Source organism: Lepidochelys olivacea (genome assembly GCF_965140295.1).
Source record: "Lepidochelys olivacea isolate rLepOli2 genome assembly, chromosome: 10".
NCBI lineage: Eukaryota > Metazoa > Chordata > Testudines > Cheloniidae > Lepidochelys > Lepidochelys olivacea.
Window position 1 is genome coordinate 465,038 of NC_140420.1, and position 22,858 is coordinate 487,895.

At 47.7% G+C, this 22,858-nt stretch overlaps 1 protein-coding gene across 4 annotated transcripts in view; it reads right to left on the minus strand.

The window, feature by feature from the left end:
• PDPK1 (3-phosphoinositide dependent protein kinase 1) overlaps positions 1–13,334 on the minus strand; it is a 161,741-nt gene extending 148,407 nt beyond the window's left edge. Inside the window, exon 1 of one of the 4 annotated variants that reach the window (XM_084642354.1) lies at positions 12,886–12,993. Coding sequence is in view for 2 of the 4 variants with exons in the window: in XM_084642355.1 (XP_084498481.1) it covers positions 13,101–13,161 (61 nt within the window). In the remaining 2 variants the exon portion in view is untranslated. Of the gene's footprint in view, positions 1–12,885; positions 13,015–13,100 lie in introns of those variants that run through there. The other 3 variants (XM_084642355.1, XM_084642352.1, XM_084642351.1) reach the window with 3 other exon arrangements.
• Between the last annotated feature and the right edge of the window lie 9,524 nt (positions 13,335–22,858).

Genomic DNA, 22,858 nt, shown 5'->3' on the forward strand with positions numbered 1-22,858 from the left:
CTCCAGATGAGGCCTCACCAGTATCGAATAGAGGGGAACGATCACGTCCCTCGATTTGCTCGCTATGCCCCTACTTATACATCCCAAAATGCCATTGGCCTTCTTGGCAACAAGGGCACACTGTTGACTCATAGCCAGCTTCTCGTCCACTGTCACCCCTAGCTTCTTTTCCGCAGAACTGCTGCCTAGCCATTCGGTCCCTAGTCTGTAGCGATGCATTGGATTCTTCCGTCCTATGTGCAAGACTCTGCACTTATCCTTGTTGAACCTCAGATTTCTTTTGGCCCAATCCTCCAATTTGTCTAGGGCCCTCTGTATCCTATCCCTGCCCTCCAGCGTATCTACCACTCCTCCTAGTTTAGTATCATCCGCAAATTTGCTGAGAGTGCAATCCACACCATCCTCCAGATCATTTATGAAGACATTGAACAAAACCGGTCCCAGGACCAACCCTTGGGGCTCTCCATTTGATACCAGCTGCCAATTAGACATGGAGCCATTGATCACTACCTGTTGAGCCTGACAATCTAGCCAACTTTCTACCCACCTTATAGTGCATTCATCCAGCCCATACTTCTTTAACTTGCTGACGAGAATACTGTGGGAGACCGTGTCAAAAGCTTTGCTAAAGTCAAGAAACAGTACATCCACTGCTTTCCCTTCATCCACAGAACCAGTAATCTCATCATAGAAGGCGATTAGATTAGTCAGGCATGACCCTCCCTTGGTGAATCCATGCTGACTGTTCCTGATCACTTTCCTCTCGTGTAAGTGCTTCAGGATTGATTCCTTGAGGACGTGCTCCATGAGTTTTCCGGGGACTGAGGTGAGGGTGACTGGCCTGTAGTTCCCAGGATCATCCTCCTTCCCTTTTTTAAAAGATGGGCACTACATTAGCCTTTTTCCAGTCATCCAGGACTTCCCCCATTCGCCACGAGTTTTCAAAGATAATGGCCAATGGCTCTGCAATCACAGCTGCCAATTCCTTTAGCACTCTCGGATGCAGGCCTATTTCTCTATTATTCTTCTTCTATTCCATTTGATGTCATTAACAACTGCAGACCTGGAATCTTGGGATTATGAGTAAACCTAAACATCTGAGAAATATCACAGAACCATGAGTGATAATGCTAAACTGCAGCAATGCTTTATTTAGGTTCGTACTGTTACCTAAAAAATCATCCGTTCCAGGCCCTGGGCACTCTTGACACTCAAAATATTCAATTATGCATTTGAATGGATACAAAACACACTGGTAGCTGCAAAATTTTAAAACATAATGTAAGCCTCTAAATTCCAGTCTCACAGACCCCTCACAATCTCCCCATCTCTAAAAGCAGGGTGGGTGGAAATGCCCTAAAGTTCAGCAAACTCTGGTTATTTCAGACAAATGGTGAAAAAATTCCAAAGGCAAAAGGCCCTAATGAAATACGCCTTGTCAGCATTTATAGCTTTAGGAGAGGAAATAATATCTGAACAACTGATATATTGAGTAGTGCATTTTGACAAACTAGGATTTTTCTTAAAAGGGAAGGTACATTTTTACAGTAGCCATCTGTCTGTATGTGTAGTAAAGAGCTCAAAAATTGATGGATCAAACATTTATCAGGGATCCAGGTAGAAGGAAACATGAAAAAAAGACTCCTTTGAAAGATGTGAATTTGATCTAATCGAGCAGTCAGTCCATCTTATTACAATGAGTCAAGTTTAGAAATGAAGGCACCTCTTAATTTCCTGAAGGCAGAAAATCCTGACAAATGATTAACATAGAAAGATGACAATATAAAATTGACAAGCATTTCACAGAACGAAGGAATCTGGCTTACCAAACTATTAGCCTACACAATTAACTATTTGCCCTTAACTTCATCATTCAATTTCATAAGCAACATAGAAGAAATGTTATTGAATTAAGTGACCCTAGTTTTCAGACATAAGTTTAATGAAGGTTCAAGTTCAGTTATTTAATAGAGTTCTTCAATCTGTAGTAAATATATTCAAAATCCATTCTGATATGTTTGAGATATGAACTCTGTATCAAGCATATAAAAACAGTATTTATGCAAGTGGCCTCTGGTTACAGAAAACGATATGAATGTTTGTATTTATGTAAGATAGAATTGTGTTTGAGTGGTCTTGTCAAGTCCCACATCAGCTGATGGTACATCAACAGTTTAATTCCATATGGCAGTCACTGAAGAACTTACTTCCCAACACAATGGAAGCTAACAGAAGTGTGAACAACAGAGCTGGTTATAACATTAATTTAGGTGAAACCAAAATGTTCTGCAGAAATATCTGTTTCAACAAATTTCAGAGTAGCAGCCGTATTAGTCTGTATTCGCAAAAAGAAAAAGGAGTGCTTGTGGCACCTTAGAGACTAACAAATTTATTTGAGCACAAGCTTTCGTGAGTTACAGCTCACTTCATCGGAGGCATTCAGTGGAAAATACAGGGGGGAGATTTATATACATAGAGAACATGAAACAATGGGTCTTATACACACTGTAAGGAGAGTGATCACTTAAGATGAGCTAATACCAGAATAAACATAGGGAAACAGTTTTACTTTGTGTAATGACTCATCCACTCCTAGTCTCTATTCAAGCCTAAAGTTAATTGTATCCAGTTTGCAAATTAATTCCAATTCAGCAGTCTCTCATTGGAGTCTGGTTTTGAAGTTTTTTTGTTGTAATATTGTGACTTTTAGGTCTGTAATCGAGTGATCAGAGAGACTGAAGTGTTCTCTGACTGCTTTATGAATGTTATAATTCTTGACGTGATTTGTGTCCATTTATTCTTTTCCGTAGAGACTGTCCAGTTTGACCAATGTATATGGCAGAGGGGCATTGCTGGCACATGATGGCATCTATCACATTGGCAGATGTGCAGGTGAACGAGCCTCTGATAGTGTGGCTGATGTGATTAGGCCCTATGATGGTGTCCACATATCTATTCAGGGGACACAGCTGGCAACGGGCTTTGTTGCAAGGATAGGGTCCTGGGTTAGTGGTTTTGTTGTGTGGTGTGTGGTTGCTGGTGAGTATTTGCTTCAGGTTAGGGGGCTGTCTGTAAGCAAGGACTGGCCTGTCTCCCAAGAGCTGTGAGAGTGATGGGTCGTCCTTCAGGGTAGGTTGTAGATCCTTGATGATGCGTTGGGAGAGGTTTTAGTTGGGGGCTGAAGGTGATGGCTAGTGGCATTTTGTTATTTTCTTTGTTGGGCCTGTCCTGTAGTAGGTGACTTCTGAGTACTCTTCTGGCTCTGTCACTTCACTTCAGCAGGCGGGTATTGTAGTTGTAAGAACGCTTGATAGAGATCTTGTAGGTGTTTGTCTCTGTCTGAGGGGTTGGAGCAAATGCGGTTGTATCTTAGAGCTTGGCTGAAGACAATGGATCGTGTGGTGTGGTCTGGATGAAAGCTGGAGGCATGTAGGTAGGCATAGCGGTCAGTAGGTTTCCGGTATAGGGTGGTGTTTGTGACCATCACTTATTAGCACCGTAGTGTCCAGGAAGTGGATCTCTTGTGTGAACTGGTCCAGACTGAGGTTGATGGTGGGATGGAAATTGTTGACATCATGGTGGAATTCCTCAAGGGCTTCTTTTCCATGGGTCCAGATGATGAAGATGTCATCAATATAGCGCAAGTAGAGTAAGGGCATTAGGGGACGAGAGCTGAGGAAGCGCTGTTCTAAGTCAGCCATAAAAATGTTGGCATACTGTGGGGTCATGCGGGTACCCATAGCAGTGCCACTGATTTGAAGGTATACATTGTCCTCACCCATAACTATTTCACATTTGGGGACAAAGTCACAAAGTTCAGCCACCAGGTTTGCCGTGACATTATCGGAGATACTGTTCCTGACGGCTTGTAGTCCATCTTTGTGTGGAATGTTGGTGTAGACGGCTTCTACATCCACAGTGGCTAGGATGATGTTTTCAGGAAGATCACCGATGGATTGTAGTTTCCTCAGGAAGTCAGTGGTGTCTCGAAGATAGCTGGGAGTGCCGGCAGCATAGGGCCTGACGAGGGAGTCTACACAGCCAGACAATCCTGCTGTCTGGGTGCCAATGCCTGAGATGATGGGGCGTCCAGGATTTCCAGGTTTATGGATCTTGGGTAGCAGAGAATACCCCAGGTCGGGATTTCAGGGGTGTGTCTGTGCGGATTTGTTCTTGTGCTTTTTCAGGGAGTTTCTTGAGCAAATGGTGTAGTTTCTTTTGGTAACCCTCAGTGGGATCAGAGGGTAATGGCTTGTAGAAAGTGGTGTTGGAGAGCTGCCTAGCAGCCTCTTGTTCATATTCCGACCTATTCATGATGACGACAGCACCTCCTTTATCAGCCTTTTTGAATATGATGTCAGAGTTGTTTCTGAGGCTGTGGATTGCATTGTGTTCTGCACAGCTGAGGTTATGGGGCAAGTGATGCTGCTTTTCCACAATATCAGCCCGTGCACGTTGGCAGAAGCATTCTATGTAGAAGTCCTGTCTGTTGTTTTGACCTTCAGGAGGAGTCCACCTAGAATCCTTCTTTTTGTAGTGTTGGTACGAATGTCTCTGTGGATTAGTATGTTGTTCAGAGGTGTGTTGGAAATATTCCTTGAGTCGGAGACGTCGAAAATAGGATTCTAGGTCACCACAGAACGTTATCATGTTCGTGGGGGTGGAGGGGCAGAAGGAGAGGACCCGAGATAGGACAGATTCTTCTGCTGGGCTAAGAGTATAATTGAATAGATTAACAATATTGCTGGGTGGGTTAAGGGAACCATTGCTGTGGCCCTTGTGGCATGTAGTAGTTTAGATAGTTTAGTGTCCTTTTTCTTTTGTAGAGAAGCAAAGTGTGTGTTGTAAATGGCTTGTCTAGTTTGTTTTCATTGGGAAAGTTTTTGAAATCCAAGGCTCTGTGGTCACTTTTGATGGGAGAGAAAATAAAAACTTGAGCTTTTTGATCTAAAAAACTGCTGTTTCAACACAATTCCACTTCATAAACCTATCTATCTCAAAGATTTTGGTTTTGTTCCAATGCATTAGGAAAACAAAATTTTGAAACCTCGGAAGCGGTCACAAAATGGAATGGTCATCCTTCAGCCAACCTCTAAAACTAGAGATCCTCTGAGGACCTTAATTAAATAAAATTCAAAATTTTATTTGTACAGAATGCCACAATAGGCAACTGGTAAAAATGGATTCTCACAGGCACCAGCCCAGCAAAGCACTGCAGGTTATGCAGCCATGTGAACAGGCCCATTGATTTCACTGAAACGACACACATGCTCCAAAGTTAAGCACATACTGAAGCGTTTGTTGGGTTGGGGCCCTTTGATGTGTTAAAGAGCAGCTATGGATTCAGGCAGTCCCCACCCTGCTGCACCTGGCACACCAATCTTGGAGAAGTAGCCTTCAAATGGGAGAAGCTCAGCTCAAAAGGCTCAGGCTAGGGAAGCAGACAGGCCTCTTATCTTTAGCGCCCAGAAAGGAACAAAACAGTCATCCAAGCCCCGTGAGGGGAAGGTGGGCCAACACAGGAAGGAACCCTGAAGCAGCAGCAGCAAGAGATCTGATGAGAGACACCTTATCAACTTCTTCCACAGGTCTCTGAGCTGGAACCGAGGGTAGATGGAAGGGCTGGGTTCCTCTATAACCTCACCAGGAAGACTAGTGTGAAGATCCAAGAGTCCACAAGGACTACTTTAGCCTTGGACCAGGGCTGTTTGCCTGTGTGATGTCCTGGGACTACTGGGTGAAAACCCTGATTCATTCCGAAAGGGGTGAGACCAAAGATGACCCAGCTGTAGGGCCAAGTCACAAAGCGACAGGGATCACCAGTGGACCTGGTCATAGGACTACAAAGAAAAAACCCTGCAATGCTGCACTTAGCTAAAAGGCAGCATACCAGGAGGTAAATCACTTTGCCACAAGCCCACACAATCCCTATCAAAAATATAGGGATAAAGTAAGCATCACTTAGAGTGATCAGAGCATGTTCCACTAAGGCTATGGCTACACTACTACAGAGCTTAAAATGGCACAGTTGTATTGATGCAGCTGCATCTGCTGTAAGCTCTCTAGTGTAGCCGCTCTAAGATGACAGGAGAGAGTTCTCCTGTTAATTTAATTAATCCACCTCCAATGAGTGGCGATAGCACTGTCCAAACCAGCACTTAGCTCGGTATAACTTATGGCTTGTTCACACCCCCGAGTGACATAAGTTATATCAACGTAAGTGGCAGTGTACACATTGCCTTAGTAACTTCTTCTTAGGCTCTGATGCTATTGCACTTTAACCCTGAAGATTAGAAATATTAATGAAAATAGGAAATCTGAAGCAGACACTTCCAACAGATACTGCTATTATTAAATTAATTGGGAGCTTTGTAGGAAGATGGGGGAAAGCAACGGTATTAAAAAGCACTTAAATGAAATCCATTCACCATCACAGAAATGTGAACATCACTGCTTTTCTTACAGGTCTGGATCTTCATTTTGTTTTAGTTTTTCTATCTCTAAATCTTTCTGCATCCAGATAGCTCATGGAATATGTTTTGTATGGTATGCCCAACACTAGATAAAAACCAGTATACATATCAGTAATATTGGATAACACACATTACAAAGTATAATAATTATTCCAAAAACAAGCATTAACAACAGGAAATTCAGAGTTAAAGTTAAGCTTTCCGTGATGTCATGTAATATCCATACAATTAGGATTACTGCATATTAGCACTTGTGGTGCCAGATTAGAAGAAACTGATTTTTAAAGACTGATGTTTTGTTCCTACCAAAATTAACTTAGTTCTTTATCAAGAGAGTACAACAACATTTAAGTCATGAAACCCAAACCATACAGTACAACTGCATATTTCTGAACTGAACCACATTACAGATAGCTATGCTGTTTTCTAAAAAAACCATCAAGGAGTCTGATGACATCTTAAAGACTAACAGATTTATTTGGACATAAGCTTTCATGGGTAAAAAACCCACTTCTTCAGATGCATGGAGAAGTGGGTTTTTTACCCACAAAAGCTTATGTCCAAAAAAATCTGTTAGTCTTTAAGGCGCCACTAGACTCCTTGTTATTTTTGTGGATACAGACTAACAGGGCAACCTCTCTGATACTTGGTATGCTATTTTCTGTTAATTTCTAGGATTCCACATTCAAGTTCAGGTAAAGATTTTTGCTAATGAGGGAACTTGTAGGAACACGTATACCAACTACTTATCCTCTAACCTCTTCCATTACTAAGCAAAGAACTTCAGTTTCTAGAACCTTCAGGGGCCAGAGCCAATGTTTAAAGGGCCTGTTTTATTATTTAATAACCGTCAAACTGATCTGAAGCAGGAAGCCACAGGAATCTCCAAGCACCTGTATTCAGCCTCTAACCCAATTATCTAGATACGTAAATAAGTCACTAACATTTCTTCCACTCTTGTTCATCTGGATCTTTTATAAACTGATCCAATCCAACGCAAACCAGAAAAGAACCAAAATAACTGTGACAGATCTAAACTATTGCTGTTACATTATATTCCTGTTTATAATCTTAGTACCAAATTTAATAAAATCTTGGGAAAAGAATGTGATAAGCAAGTTAATCCTTGCAATGCCTAACAATAAAGAATATATGAAAATACTGTTAAATAAGTGTATTAGTCTTTTAACCATGCTGCAAGTCTGTCTTTCCCCCACCAAAGCCATTTATTGCTTACAGCAATCATTGGTCAGTAAGGCTGAAACGGGCTTTAGCACAAGCTTCAACATTTCTCTACATTATGCTGTTTTATCCAGTTCTTTTGCACATACCCAATTATTGGGTCTCAGCTTTTTCAAGTATGCTTATTTGCCTAAAAGATATGTAGAGGAGAACGTGAAGGTAAACAAAATTGGTTGTGCTGTTTTTGCTTTTTATGTCTAAAATAACAAAATTCCCACCTCAAAAAGTGTTTCCTGTTTTTAAACTTTCAAAATATCAGAAGTACCAGAACTTTACCAAAGTAGAACCAGGGAAGTTCTTTGTGGAGGATACCTGTGAATAAGCTCCTTAACAGAGGGCTTTTCTTCTTAGTGTTTGCGTTAAACAGTCTGTATAGAAAAACAATCACAACACATTTAAATCAGGTCTCACTTGCATGGTTTTTTTGATGTCATAAACCTATGAGTTCTAGAGTCATTCAGAGAGTCCTTCCAAGAAAGTTTTGAGTTATTAAGGTGAAAAAAGTAGAAATTTAAAACCTTTGATTACCTTAAGTGGGTTTAATAAAAACGGTGCTACATTTTTTTAAGTATTTAGACAGAGCTAACATCTTCCAAGCGGTACATAACTATCTAGTTCCTGCAATCTCTCCCCTAATACCTATGGACTCTGTTTTTGTTACTTCCTTTGGATACTTTATCAATGTCTCTTATACAGATAGAGTTGAGGGAGGAACAAGCACAGTGATCCATTCACAGTTATAAAAACTGTGAGAAAATGTGTTATTTCTTGTAAGACATGGGAAGTAATTTCCATGTCCACTCAAGAATAGGGTTTGCTTAAAAAAAAAACCGACCATGCTGTGGATGCACATTTAGTTTGAAAGCTACGCCACACACAACTGTCTGTATCACTACTCTCTGACCAGTTATTTCTAACACATATGGGTATGTACCTAGCCATATTAAACTACTTATCTGACCTTGTAAACCTAGAATGTTGAAAACAGTGTTCATGAGTTTATTCCATCTTTCAACCCTAGCCTGGTTTGGGATCAGTTTTCTCTAAATCTTTTACCAATCAAGAAGTTGACAGTCTATGTGTCAGTGATACAGACAAAGCTGTCTACAGATAAATGAAGTGTGAGGGATTTTAAACAGACACTATGAACTCAAAAACAAAAAACAAAGAAATCTCACTTTTTCTGAAAAGTTTTATATGTAAAACAGTTACAAGTATTTAAGATTACAAGAGCTTAGTCTACACTAGAAACAAATTGCCAGGATAGCTATACTAGTAAACACTTCTACTGTAGATGCAGATTTTATAGCAGGGGGGGCCAAACTTACAGATCCTCTGAGCCACATATGATACTCTTCAGAAGTTGAGAGCCAGGCACACCTTCCAGAGCTCAGAGCTTCTACCTTGTGGCTGGGTGATGGGGCTCGGGACTTTAGCCTCATGGAAGGTGCTTGCGGCTTCAGCAAGAGCAGGGCTGAAGTCTCAAACCCTGGCAGGTGCCTCCTGCAGGGCTGAAGCTGCTAGCCCCACCAGCCTTCCTTAGGGTAGAAGGCCCTAGCCGCCATCCCCTCTCCCCATCTGGTAAGAGGAAGCTAGTGGGGGGGGGGGGGGAGATGTGCTCTGTGAGCCACATGCAGCTGTTTGGCCACTCCGGTTATATAAAAGTGCTTTTGCTAGTATAGCTTATACCCAAATAAAAAACTATGCAGCAAAAGCACTTTTATGTTAACACAAAATTAACCGAAATAATTTTTTTCCCAGTTTACATATATAATAAAATTCCAGGATTATCATTTTGTGTGTCACTCAGAAGCCAGTTACATCTGTAGAGTCGATGTGAAGCGATAGAAACAGCTATAAGCATGGCTGAGGGCTCACTGTTCGGAATATCACTGAATCATATCGTTGAATCATCAATGGGACTGATGGTCTGATATCCAATTTTTAAGTTCTCAGACATTCTGACTTTACTAATTATACCTGTGCGGCATATAGCCATGCACGTATCCCATGTCACCAGTACTAGACCACTGATCACCACCCTTACTCTACAGCTAATCTGCATGGACCAATTTCATGGGTTGTTTGAGGGAGACTGCACAGATGGTGGGTTACTTGGCCTAATGGCGACACCCACCACGTGCACAAATCTCCCAGCATAACCTTGTCAGACACAAATCAACACAACCTCAGACACAACTGAAGCACTACCCTGAACCCTAGAATGTCTGAGTCAGTGCAAAGCAATAGAAACAGCTACAAGCATGGTTGAGAGCTGTTTGATCTGAATATTACCAAGGTCAGTCATCAATGGGGTTTTGCAGCCTGTTACTGTCCCATATTTTCTCTTTTTTTTTTATATAAACATGGTTTTACAAATCACACTTGTGCAACAGAACAGACCTTCAGCTACTAATTAATTATTATCAACAGAGATCCCATTTATTTATCAGTAACTGTAGTTAAGGTTGTATTGAGATTGGTATATAAAGCAGGACTAAAATAGCTTTCACATTTTAATAATTAAATTCATTCTCCAACATCAGCACTATAACTCTTCAGAGGACAATTTTTTTATTTTTTTGGAGGTGGGGAAGGGGTTGTTTCCCAAACATATTATCTCTAATTGTAGGGGAAACGCTTTAAAATAGACCTCTAAAAAAATTATCCAGTTTTCTCACATTTCTTTAGGTTCCTATAGCTAAACAGCCACCCTTTCCACAAATGCCACATTTCTCTCACACAAACTTTGATAACATCTCACGTGCTATCAAATTTAAGTTCAAAAGAACTTAAAAATTAAACCGTTATTTTTCCTTATTTGGCATAACCTGAAAGTTGTATTAAGATTAGCCTACAGAAATTCACAGATTCATTCATGATATCAGTCTTCTCTTACTGTCAATCTGATTCCCTAACAATTACTAAATAAACAAACAAAAACAGACAGACATCTTTGGGGGAGGTAGAAACGTCATTTTCAGTGAAAATGAGCACTGACTGGCATCAGCCTTGCTCTGCACGTATTCCTCAGTGAGAATGGTCAGCATGGCTGCTGGAGTGGGCTTTGGGGGACAGATGAAACACAGGAGGAGGGTGCCGTGAAGGGGGTCCTGGGAAGATGGGGGAATTAGCATGGGTTGGGAACAGGGATGTAAGTGAAAGTGGGCTTCAACTGAGAGGGGCCCAAAGAGGAGCTACATTGACAAACTATCTGTGTTCCAGAGAGAAGTTGTGCTGAGGGACCACTTTGGAGTGGAAGGGAAACGTGGAGGTGAAGATACACCATGCGGGGACAGCATGGGGAAAAGTGACGCTTGAGTTCCTCTCCCTTCCACTTCACGCTTCCCCCAAAACCCTTCCTGGCTGAATCCCCACTTCCTCTCTCATCCCCTATCACCTCCCACTGGGCTGATTAAGTTTATAAAAGTCACTATGTATAAAATCTAAAAGCTGAATGTAGCACACCGAAGCAGGGAGACAGGAGCAGAGGATATGTTGTGGAATGGGGCTGGGCCATCACCCCTAGCCTGAGGGTTCCCAGCGTGTTTTTCCACATCCCTGAGCAATAAAAGTTGATAGTTATTAAATCTTAAAAACTGCACTATAATAAATTTTGCTACATATCCCATAAATGCAAACTATAAGAACCACTTCAGTCAGCTACTTCCCTTCTATCAATCAGCGTTCACAATCAGAATGTAAGTCAGCAGCTATATCTGAAAGGCTTATTTTAGTTCAATCACCTGTGACGACTATCTCCCTCACTACCACTGCCTATGATTTGAGTTCAGACAATTGGTGCTAATGAAAAAAAAGCAGGTTACAGAGTAACAGGTGGTCCCTTCCAGAACAAGAAAGTTCTAATATCCTTTCAGTGGAAATTTCCATTAAAAGCAACCTTAACACCCAAGCATAATGAAACTAGAAGTCTACTTTCAACAGCATGGTTCAATCTTTGCTCCTCCAAAACACAAGCCCAAAGAAGCAGCTGTTTTCCTTTCAGTGTCAGAATTAAAATTATGGAGACAAGCTCAGTTTGGGGGCACATGTTGTACACTCGAGGAGCCAGATGGTTCATAGAAGATGGGCTTTTCATCTTCTCTGGATGAAAAGTGGAAATTTTAGTTTCCTAACCTAATGACCATCTTAATCAGGTTCATTCTGTACAAAGAAAGACAAAAAACCTCTTTCGTGTACAAAAACTGTGCAGTAGTTAAAGGCAATTACAAGTATTTTATACCAGTAGTTATCAACCAGGGGTATGCAGCGGTCTACTAGGGAGTACATCAACTCGTCTAGTTATTTGCCTAGCTTTACAACAGAGTACATAAAATGCACTAGCAAAGTCAGTACAAAATAAAATTTCATACAGACAGTGGACTACTTATACTGCGCTCTATACTATACGCTGAAATGTAAGTACAATATTTATATTTCAGTTGAGTGATTTTCTAATTATATGGTAAAAATGAGAAAGTAAGCATTTTTCAATAAGAGTGTTCTGTGACACTTTTGTATTTTTATGTCTGATTTTGTAAGCAAGTAGTTTTTCAGTGAAGTGAAACTTGGGGGTACACCAGGCAAGTCGGACTCCCGAAAGGGGTCCAGTAGCCTGGAAAGGTTCAGAGCCACTGTTTCACAGCATTGCCGCAGAGCCCATCGCACCCAGACACACCCCGCTCCTGACCAGCGGGGTTCCCACAGAGCCCAGTGCACTCAATTCCGCTCTGGGCCCGCTCGGGAGAGTTCCTGCGGAGCCCATCGTGCCCAGACCCCCACCCGTGTCCTGGGGCTCACGCAGAGCCCACCGCACCCAGAGCTCCCCGCCCCGCGAGGCCTGACAGGGGGCCCCGCGCCGGGGGCCGGGCCCCGCCCCGCCCCGCCCCGCGCCGCCCGGGAGCTGAGGGAGGGCCCCGCACAGCCCCACCGCACCCAGAGCCCTCGCGCCCCCTCAGAGCCCTCGCGCCCTCCGCGTGGGGGCTGCTGTGAGGGGCGAAGCGCACCGAGTCCGCGGAAGAGCCTCGAGCGCCTTGCTGGGGCGCCCGCACCTCGCGGCCTGGGGCCCGCCAGCCCCGCCGCTGCGGCCTAGCCCCTCCTCCCAGAGGCCGCACGAGCGGCCGGGCCCGACGCAGGCCCTGCGCAGGGGCCCGGCACGCCGCGTACTCACGAGGTGGCTGCTGGTGCTGGCCATGGGCCCGCCCGGCCGGCCCGGCCTCCCCTCGAGTCGCCCTTTAAGAGCCCAGCTCACGGCGGAGGAACCCGGGCCAATGGGGCACCCGCATCCTCCGCCCGTGACGTCACCCACAACAATGCCCCCACCTCTGGCGAGGGCGGGACTTCCACGCTTCCACACTCCCATTGGCTCAGCGGCCTGCTACTCACTGGCAGGCCCAGGTGTAGTGTCAGACTCTACTTCTTGCCGACTCCGCTCCGTGCAGCGCATAAACGGGAGCGCACGCTCTGCGCATGCTCAATTAACACGGCGACGCCACTGCCCTCGTCTGTCCTCGGGAGCCGCTCCGACCCTGCCCTGAGCAGCGCTGGGCTCCAGCCCCCTCTCACACCCACTTCCGGGTTGGCTCCGAGCCAGGAGAGGATCATGGGAAGCAGCTCGGCGTAGTCTCACACCCATGAGCTTCTCAGCCCAGACTCCCCCGCGCGGCTACCCATGATGCACCTGTCCGATTTCCTCAGCCCCGCCTGCGGATCGCCACCCGCCCTTCACCTGTCCCGCAGTGGCCAGCTCCACCCACAATGCACCTGGTCTCCACGTACAACGTCCGCCCCAGCCCACCTTCCCCCACGCCCAGCCTGGCTGCCCAGCACGCACCGGGGCAGCGCCCCCCCGTCCCCGCGGATGGGCCCAGCACGCGCCGGGGCAGCGCCCCCCCCCCGTCCCCGCGGCTGGGCCCAGCGGGTAGCGCCCCCCCCCCCGTCCCCGCGGCTGGGCCCAGCGGGCAGCGCCCCCCCCCGTCCCCGCGGCTGGGCCCAGCGGGCAGCGCCCCCCCCCGTCCCCGCGGCTGGGCCCAGCGGGCAGCGCCCCCCCCCGTCCCCGCGGCTGGGCCCAGCGGGCAGCGCCCCCCCCCGTCCCCGCGGCTGGGCCCAGCGGGCAGCGCCCCCCCCCGTCCCCGCGGCTGGGCCCAGCGGGCAGCGCCCCCCCCCGTCCCCGCGGCTGGGCCCAGCACGCACCGGGGCAGCGCCCCCCCTGTCCCCGCGGATGGGCCCAGCACGCGCCGGGGCAGCGCCCCCCCCCCCGTCCCCGCGGCTGGGCCCAGCGGGCGCCGGGGCAGCGCCCCCCCCCGTCCCCGCGGCTGGGCCCAGCGGGCGCCGGGGCAGCGCCCCCCCCCGTCCCCGCGGCTGGGCCCAGCGGGCGCCGGGGCAGCGCCCCCCCCCCGTCCCCGCGGCTGGGCCCAGCGGGCGCCGGGGCAGCGCCCCCCCCCGTCCCCGCGGCTGGGCCCAGCGGGCGCCGGGGCAGCGCCCCCCCCCCCCGTCCCCGCGGCTGGGCCCAGCGGGCGCCGGGGCAGCGCCCCCCCCCCCGTCCCCGCGGCTGGGCCCAGCGGGCGCCGGGGCAGCGCCCCCCCCCCGTCCCCGCGGCTGGGCCCAGCGGGCGCCGGGGCAGCGCCCCCCCCCCGTCCCCGCGGCTGGGCCCAGCGGGCAGCGCCCCCCCCCCGTCCCCGCGGCTGGGCCCAGCGGGCGCCGGGGCAGCGCCCCCCCCCCGTCCCCGCGGCTGGGCCCAGCGGGCGCCGGGGCAGCGCCCCCCCATGTCCCCGCGGCTGGGCCCAGCGGGCGCCGGGGCAGCGCCCCCCCATGTCCCCGCGGCTGGGCCCAGCGGGCGCCGGGGCAGCGCCCCCCCATGTCCCCGCGGCTGGGCCCAGCGGGCGCCGGGGCAGCGCCCCCCCATGTCCCCGCGGCTGGGCCCAGCGGGCGCCGGGGCAGCGCCCCCCCATGTCCCCGCGGCTGGGCCCAGCGGGCGCCGGGGCAGCGCCCCCCCCGTCCCCGCGGCTGGGCCCAGCGGGCGCCGGGGCAGCGCCCCCCCCGTCCCCGCGGCTGGGCCCAGCGGGCGCCGGGGCAGCGCCCCCCCCGTCCCCGCGGCTGGGCCCAGCGGGCGCCGGGGCAGCGCCCCCCCCCGTCCCCGCGGCTGGGCCCAGCGGGCAGCGCCCCCCCCCGTCCCCGCGGCTGGGCCCAGCGGGCAGCGCCCCCCCCGTCCCCGCGGCTGGGCCCAGCGGGCAGCGCCCCCCCCCGTCCCCGCGGCTGGGCCCAGCGGGCGCCGGGGCAGCGCCCCTCTTGTCCCCGCGGCTGGGCCCAGCGGGCGCCGGGGCAGCGCCCCCCCTGTCCCCGCGGCTGGGCCCAGCGGGCGCCGGGGCAGCGCCCCCCCTGTCCCCGCGGTAGGGCCCAGCGGGCGCCGGGGCAGCGCCCCCCCATGTCCCCGCGGTTGGGCCCAGCGGGCGCCGGGGCAGCGCCCCCCCATGTCCCCGCGGTTGGGCCCAGCGGGCGCCGGGGCAGCGCCCCCCCATGTCCCCGCGGCTGGGCCCAGCGGGCGCCGGGGCAGCGCCCCCCCTCTCCCCGCGGCTGGGCCCAGCGGGCGCCGGGGCAGCGCCCCCCCTCTCCCCGCGGCTGGGCCCAGCGGGCGCCGGGGCAGCGCCCCCCCTCTCCCCGCGGCTGGGCCCAGCGGGCGCCGGGGCAGCGCCCCCCCTCTCCCCGCGGCTGGGCCCAGCGGGCGCCGGGGCAGCGCCCCCCCTCTCCCCGCGGCTGGGCCCAGCGGGCGCCGGGGCCCGGCCGCCCCTCGCGCGCCCCGGGCGGCCCACCGGCTCTGCGGGCCCAGCGTGCACCGGGGCCCGGCCGCCCCCCGGGCGGCCCACCGGCTCTGCAGGCCTTGCCTCTGGCGGGTTCCAGGCTCTTCGCGTCTCGTGTGAGGAGGCGGCCCACAAAGGCAACTGGCACGGCTGCTTCCTAACTGCCCCAGAGCTGGGGAATCGCCCGGTCCAGGCCTGGTGCACAGTCTGTTCAGGACCATGCTTGCAGCCCCTGCCATGGCCAAGGGACGATGGCATTGCTTAAACAGCTGTATGCACTTGTGATTTCCACCTGCTTCTTGGAACCGTGGATCCCCAGAATAAATTGGAGCAGTCCATGACAAGAGCTGCCAAGCAAGCCTCCAGCCACGATCAGCTGCAAAGATGGAATAAAGCTATCTTTACCCGGCCCCCCTCCTTCGGTCCCTTATTGAGTGCTGTCATATTCAATGACCACTTTAATATTAATAATGCAGAATTAGAGGGGATTCAGAGCAGGGCCATGAGAATGATCAAATGCCTGGAAAAATCTTTCCTATGAAGAGAGACTGAAGAGATTGAGAGTATTTTACAAATTTCAGAATAGCAGCCCAGTTAGCCTGTATTCGCAAAAAGAACAGGAGGACTGTGGCACCTTAGAGACTAACCAATTTATTTGAGCATAAGCTTTCGTGAGCTACAGCTCACTTCATCAGATGCATACTGTGGAAAGTGTAGAAGATCTTTTTATACACACAAAGCATGAAAAAATACCTCCCCCCACCCCACTCTCCTGCTGGTAAAAGCTTATCTAAAGTGACCACTCTCCTTACAATGTGTATGATAATCAAGGTGGGCCATTTCCAGCACAAATCCAGGGTTTAACAAGAACGTCTGAGGAGGAGGAGGAGGGTAGGAAAAAACAAGGGGAAATAGGCTTGAATAGAGACTGGGAGTGGCTAAGTCATTATGCAAGTTAACCTAAGTTAATTGTATCCAATTTGCAAATGAATTGCAATTCAGCAGTCTATCGCTGGAGTCTGGATTTGAAGTTTTTTTTGTTGTAAGTTTTGTTGTTGTTGAAGATCCTTAATAATGTGTTGGAGGGGTTATAGTTGGGGGCTGAAGGTGACGGCTAGTGGCATTCTGTTATTTTCTTTGTTAGGTCTGTCCTGTAGTAGGTGACTTCTGGGAGCTCTTCTGGCTCTATCAATCTGTTTCTTCACTTCCGCAGGTGGGTATTGTAGTTGTAAGAATGCGTGATAGAGATCTTGTAGGTGTTTGTCTCTGTCTGAGGGGTTGGAGCAAATGCGGTTGTATTGCAGAGCTTGGCTGTAGACAATGGATTACCTACTACAGGACAGGCCTAACAAAGGAAATAACAGAACGCCACTAGCCATCACCTTCAGCCCCCAACTAAAACCCCTCCAACGCATTATTAAGGATCTACAACCTATCCTGAAGGATGACCCAACACTCTCACAAATCTTGGGAGACAGGCCAGTCCTTGCCTACAGACAGCCCCCCAACCTGAAGCAAATACTCACCAGCAACCACATACCACACAACAGAACCACTAACCCAGGAACCTATCCTTGCATCAAAGCCGTTGCCAACTGTGTCCACATATCTATTCAGGGGACACCATCACAGGGCCTAATAACATCAGCCACACTATCAGAGGCTCGTTCACCTGCACATCCACCAATGTGATATATGCCATCATGTGCCAGCAATGCCCCTCTGCCATGTACATTGGGCAAACTGGACAGTCTCTACGTAAAAGAATAAATGGACACAAATCAGATGTCAAGAATTATAACATTCATAAACCAGTCGGAGAACACTTCAATCTCTCTGGTCACGCGATTACAGACATGAAAGTTACAATATTACAACAAAAAAACTTCAAATCCAGACTCCAGCGAGAGACTGCTGAATTGGAATTCATTTGCAAATTGGATACAATTAACTTAGGCTTGAATAGAGACTGGGAGTGGCTAAGTCATTATGCAAGGTAACCTATTTCCCCTTGTTTTTTCCTACCCCCCCCCCCCCCGAGTTCTTGTTAAACCCTGGATTTGTGCTGGAAATGGCCCACCTTGATTATCATACACATTGTAAGGAGAGTGGTCACTTTAGATAAGCTATTACCAGCAGGAGAGTCGGGTGGGGGGAAGTATTTTTTCATGCTTTGTGTGTATTAAAAGATCTACACTTTCCACAGTATGCATCCAATGAAGTGAGCTGTAGCTCATGAAAGCTTATGCTCAAATAAATTGGTTAGTCTCTAAGGTGCCACAAGTACTCCTTTTCTTTTGGCATACTGTGGAGCCATGCAGGTACCCGTAGCAGTACCGCTGATTTGAAGGTATACATTGTCCCCAAATGTGAAATAGTTATGGGTGAGGACAAAGTCACAAAGTTCAGCCACCAGGTTTGCCGTGACATTATCGGGGATACTGTTCCTGACAGCTTGTAGTCCATCTCTGTGTGGAATGTTGGTGTAGAGGGCTTCTACATCCGTAGTGGCCTTACCCATAACTATTTCACAAGAAGTCACCTACTACAGGACAGGCCCAACAAAGAAAATAACAGAATGCCACTAGCCATCACCTTCAGCCCCCAACTAAAACCTCTCCAACACATCATCAAGGATCTACAACCTACCCTGAAGGACGACCTATCACTCTCACAGCTCTTGGGAGACAGGCCAGTCCTTGCTTACAGACAGCCCCCCAACCTGAAGCAAATACTCACCAGCAACCACAGAACAGAACCACTAACCCAGGAACCTATCCTTGCATCAAAGCCCATTGCCAACTGTGTCCACATATCTATTCATGGGACACCATCACAGGGCCTAATCACATCAGCCACACTATCAGAGGCTCGTTCACCTGCACATCTACCAATGTGATAGATGCCATCATGTGCCAGCAATGCCCCTCTGCCATGTACATTCGTCAAACTGGACAGTCTCTACGTAAAAGAATAAATGGACACAAATCAGACGTCAAGAATTATAACATTAAAAAACCAGTGGGAGAACACTTCAATCTCTCTGGTCACTCGATTTCTGATCTCAAAGTGGCAATTCTTCAATAAAAAATCTTCAAAACCAGTCTCCAACGAGAGACTGCTGAATTGGAATTAACTTGCAAACTAGATACAATTAACTTAGTCTTGAATAGAGACTGGGAGTGGATGGGTCATTACACAAAGTAAAACTATTTCCCCATGTTTATTCTCCCCCCCCCCCCCTGTACTGTTCCTCAGACGTTCTTGTCAACTGCTGGAAATGGCCCACCTTGATTATCACTACAAAAGCTTTTCTTCTCCCTCTCCCCCTCCGTTCTCCTGCTGGTAATAGCTCACCTTAAGTGATCACTCTCATTACTGTGTGTATGGTAACACCCATTGTTTCATGGTCTCTATGTATATAAATCTCCCCACTGTATTTTCCACTGAATGCATCCGATGAAGTGAGCTGTAGCTCACAAAAGCTTATGCTCAAATAAGTTTGTTAGTCTCTAAGGTGCCACAAGTGCTCCTTTTCTTTTTTAGTATTTTACAAAGGAGATGAAGTAGGGACCCGATAAAAGCATATAAAATAATTAATGGTAAGGGGAAGGTATATTGGGAACTTCTGTTTTCCCTGTCTCATAAAATAAGATCAAGGTGACAAGCAATGAAATGAAAAGGTGGCAAATTCAAAACCAATAAATGGAAATACTTTTCCCCTCAGGATGTAATTACACTTAGACGGAAATCATTGCCACATGATATTGTGGAGGCCAAATACTTAGCAAGATTCAAAAAAAGGATATGGACATTTATATGACTAACAAGAATATCCAGTTATAATAGTTGCTAACATAACTTTTTGAAGAAATATTAAACTTCATGCTTCAAGTCTTAGCAATCATTTTAAGTACTAGAGATTAGGAGGTTTCTTGCACCTTCCTGTGAAGCATCTGTCTAGTCTGGCCACGGTCTGAGAGAGACAGGATACTGGGGTAGATGGAGCATGGTCTGATTCGGTATAGTAATTTCTGTGTGCCTATTTTCACTTTTAATTAACTTCCTGAGGCCTCAGTTCTGTCTCAATCTGCTCAGGTTTCTGGACACATGTAGACACCCTGAGTATACAGAGAGGTTTAACACTGGAATTATCATAGTTACTCCCATAGTACAAACTTGATACCTATCCTCTTGTGGCCCTGAGATTGCCACCCCTTCTTGTGATGGCTAGATACCGTGCATTGGTGGCAATTCAGTTCCCAGACATTGCAATCAGCTATGGTTGCATTAATTTCTTTACTCATGTTTGTTTTACAACTTTCAAGTGTGATTCTACTCAGTAGAAAATATTTTACGGTGCACAATTGAAAGGGCGGCCCTGATTCTACAGTTCAGGTTTTATGTACACACTTTTCCAACTATCAGGCATACACACTCAATCTGAGATTTCAGAGTAGCAGCTGTGTTAATCTGTATCCGCAGAAAGAAAAGGAGGACTTGTGGCACCTTAGAGACTAACCAATTTATTTGAGCATGAGCTTTCGTGAGCTACAGCTTGCTTCATCGGACGCAATCAGTGGAAAACTGAATGCATCCGATGAAGTGAGCTGTAGCTCACGAAAGCTTATGCTCAAATAAATTTGTTAGAATCTGAGATTTGTAAATCAGCCTGATAACATCGCTAATAATGAAACCACCAAATTCTGGCCTCACCCACACCTATTTCTAGAGCCCTGCACAGATATATATCTGTGGATATAAAGCCGATATCCAAGGAGCTGCCGGTTTCCACCAGGCACTGCAGTGGTGAAAGTAGCAGCATGTTGGGCTGCTGTTCGCAGGAGTCTCTTCCGTGCAGCCACCTGCATTTCCTGTGTGGGAGCATGGAAGCTGCTTACGTGCACTAGCACAACCAGGGACAGCTGCCAGTGAGCCTGGTGCCCACCCCAGCGGGCGGAGCTGGGAGTGGCACAGCAACGCCAGAGAATCTGGCCACCTGGGGTGCTGGCTCCTGGGAGTGGTGGCCTGACATACTGCTGCATTCACCGCTGCGGTTCCCGGTAGAGACCTGCAGCTACCAGGGATTTCTACTTCATATCCGCAGATACAAATTTTGTATCTGTGCAGGGCTCTATCTATTTCTTTCCATATCCTTAAAGTGAGACTGACTGGGATTTAAGATCCTAAGAATGGCCATGCTCAGTCAGATCAATGGTCCATCTACACCAGTATGTGGTCTTCCAACAGTGATCAAAGCCAGATGCGTCACATGGAATGAACAAAACAGGGCAATTTTCAAATGATCTACCTCCTGTCATCCAGTCCCAGTTTCTGGCAGTCAGAGGTTTAGGGTCGCCCAGAGCATGGGGTCACATGCCTGACCATCTTGGCCAATAACCTTCGATGGACCTAGCCTCCATGAACTTATCTAATTGTTTTTTTAACCTTTTTTATACTTTTGGCTTTCACAACATCCCCTGGAAAAAAGTTCCGCAGGCTGACTGCATTGTGTGAAGATTTCCTCATGTTGATTTTATACCTGCTGTCTATTAATTTAATTGAGCATGGCATAGTTTTTGTGTTATAGGAAGGAGTAAATAGCACTTCCCTATTCGTTTTTGCCACATCATTCATGATTTTATAGACCTCTACCATATCCCCCTTTACTCATCTTTTTTCTAAACTGAGCAGTGAGTCTTTTTCATCTCTCCTCATATGGAATCTGTTCCATATCCCTACTAATTTTTGTTGTTCTCTTCTGAATCTTTTCTAATTCTAATACAACTTTTTGGAGATGGGGCAACCAGAACTTCATGCAGTATTGTAGGTGGGGGTGTGCCATGGATTTATATAGTGTCATGATATTTGTGTCTCATCTGTCCCTTTCTTAATGGTTCCTAACATTCCGTTAGCTTTTTTGACTGCCACTGCACATTGAGCAGATATTTTCAAAAGAAAACTATCCGCAACTCCAAGATCTTGCTACACTAATTTAGACCCCATAATTTTGTATGTATAGTTATGTTTTCCAATGTGCATTACTCTGCGTTTATCAACATTGAATTTCATCTGCCATTTTGTTGCCCGGCCACCCAGTTTTGTGAGATCCCTTTGTAATGCTTCGCAGCAAGCTTTGGACTTAACTGTCTTGAGTGATTTTGTATTGTCTGCAAGCTTTTCCACTTCAACATATTCTTAAGTGATCTGGAAAAAGGGGTAAAACAGTGAACAGCCCTGGTTCCAGTACAGATACTTGGGGTACACTGCTATTTATCTCTTTCCAACATGAAAATTTATCATTTAATCCTTCCCTTTGTTTCCTGTGTTTTCATCAGTTACTGATCCATGAGAGGACCTTACCTCTTATACCATGACTACCGACTTTACTTAAGAGCCTTTGGTGAAGGTCCTTGTCAAAAGCTTTCTAAGAGTCCACATACACTATATCCACTGGATCACCCTTGTCCACATGCATGTTGAGCCCCTTCAAAGAATTCTAATAGGTTGGCAAGGCATGATTTCCCTTTACAAAAGCCATGTTGACTCTTCACCAACATATCTTCTTCATCTGTGTGTCTGGCAATTCTCTTCCTTACTCTAATTTCAATTTATTTGCCTGGTATTGAAGTTAGACTTACCACTAGTAATCAGCAGGATGATCTCTGCAGCCTTTTTTTAGCTATCCTCCAGTCATCTGTTGCAGACGCTGATTCAAGCAATAGGTTACATGCCATAGTTAAAACAACAAGGAGTACTTGTGGCACCTTAGAGACTAACACATTTATCTGAGCTCTAACGTCCTGTTGATAATAGCCCACTTTAATTGAATTGTCTCATTAGAACTGACCCCCCACCTTGGTAAGGCAACTCCCATCTTTTCATGTACTGTTATATATATCTTCCTACTGTATTTTCCACTCCATGCATCTGATGAAGTGGGTTTTAGCCCACGAAAGCTTATGCCCAAATAAATTTGTTAGTCTCTAAGGTACCACAAGGACTCCTTGTTGTTTTTGCTGATACAGACTAACACGTCTACCACTCTGAAAACTGATACCATAGTTAGTAGTTCTGAAATTTGATTTCTTTCGGAAGCATAGGCGCCAACTTCATGGGTGCTCAGGGGCTCAAATATCCACAGAAAAAAAATAATGGGTGCTCAGCACCCAGAAGTCAGAGCTTGAGTGTGGAATGTGATAAGTTCTGTGCTACTAACAACTTCTGCCCTTGAGACAGGGAGTTTGTTTATAAACAGAGGGAGGGTGATTAAGATAAAAGTCTTGTCCTTAAATTAAGGATCCTTAGATGATCCTGAAAGTAGTCCCAGGCACTCCAATTAAAAGA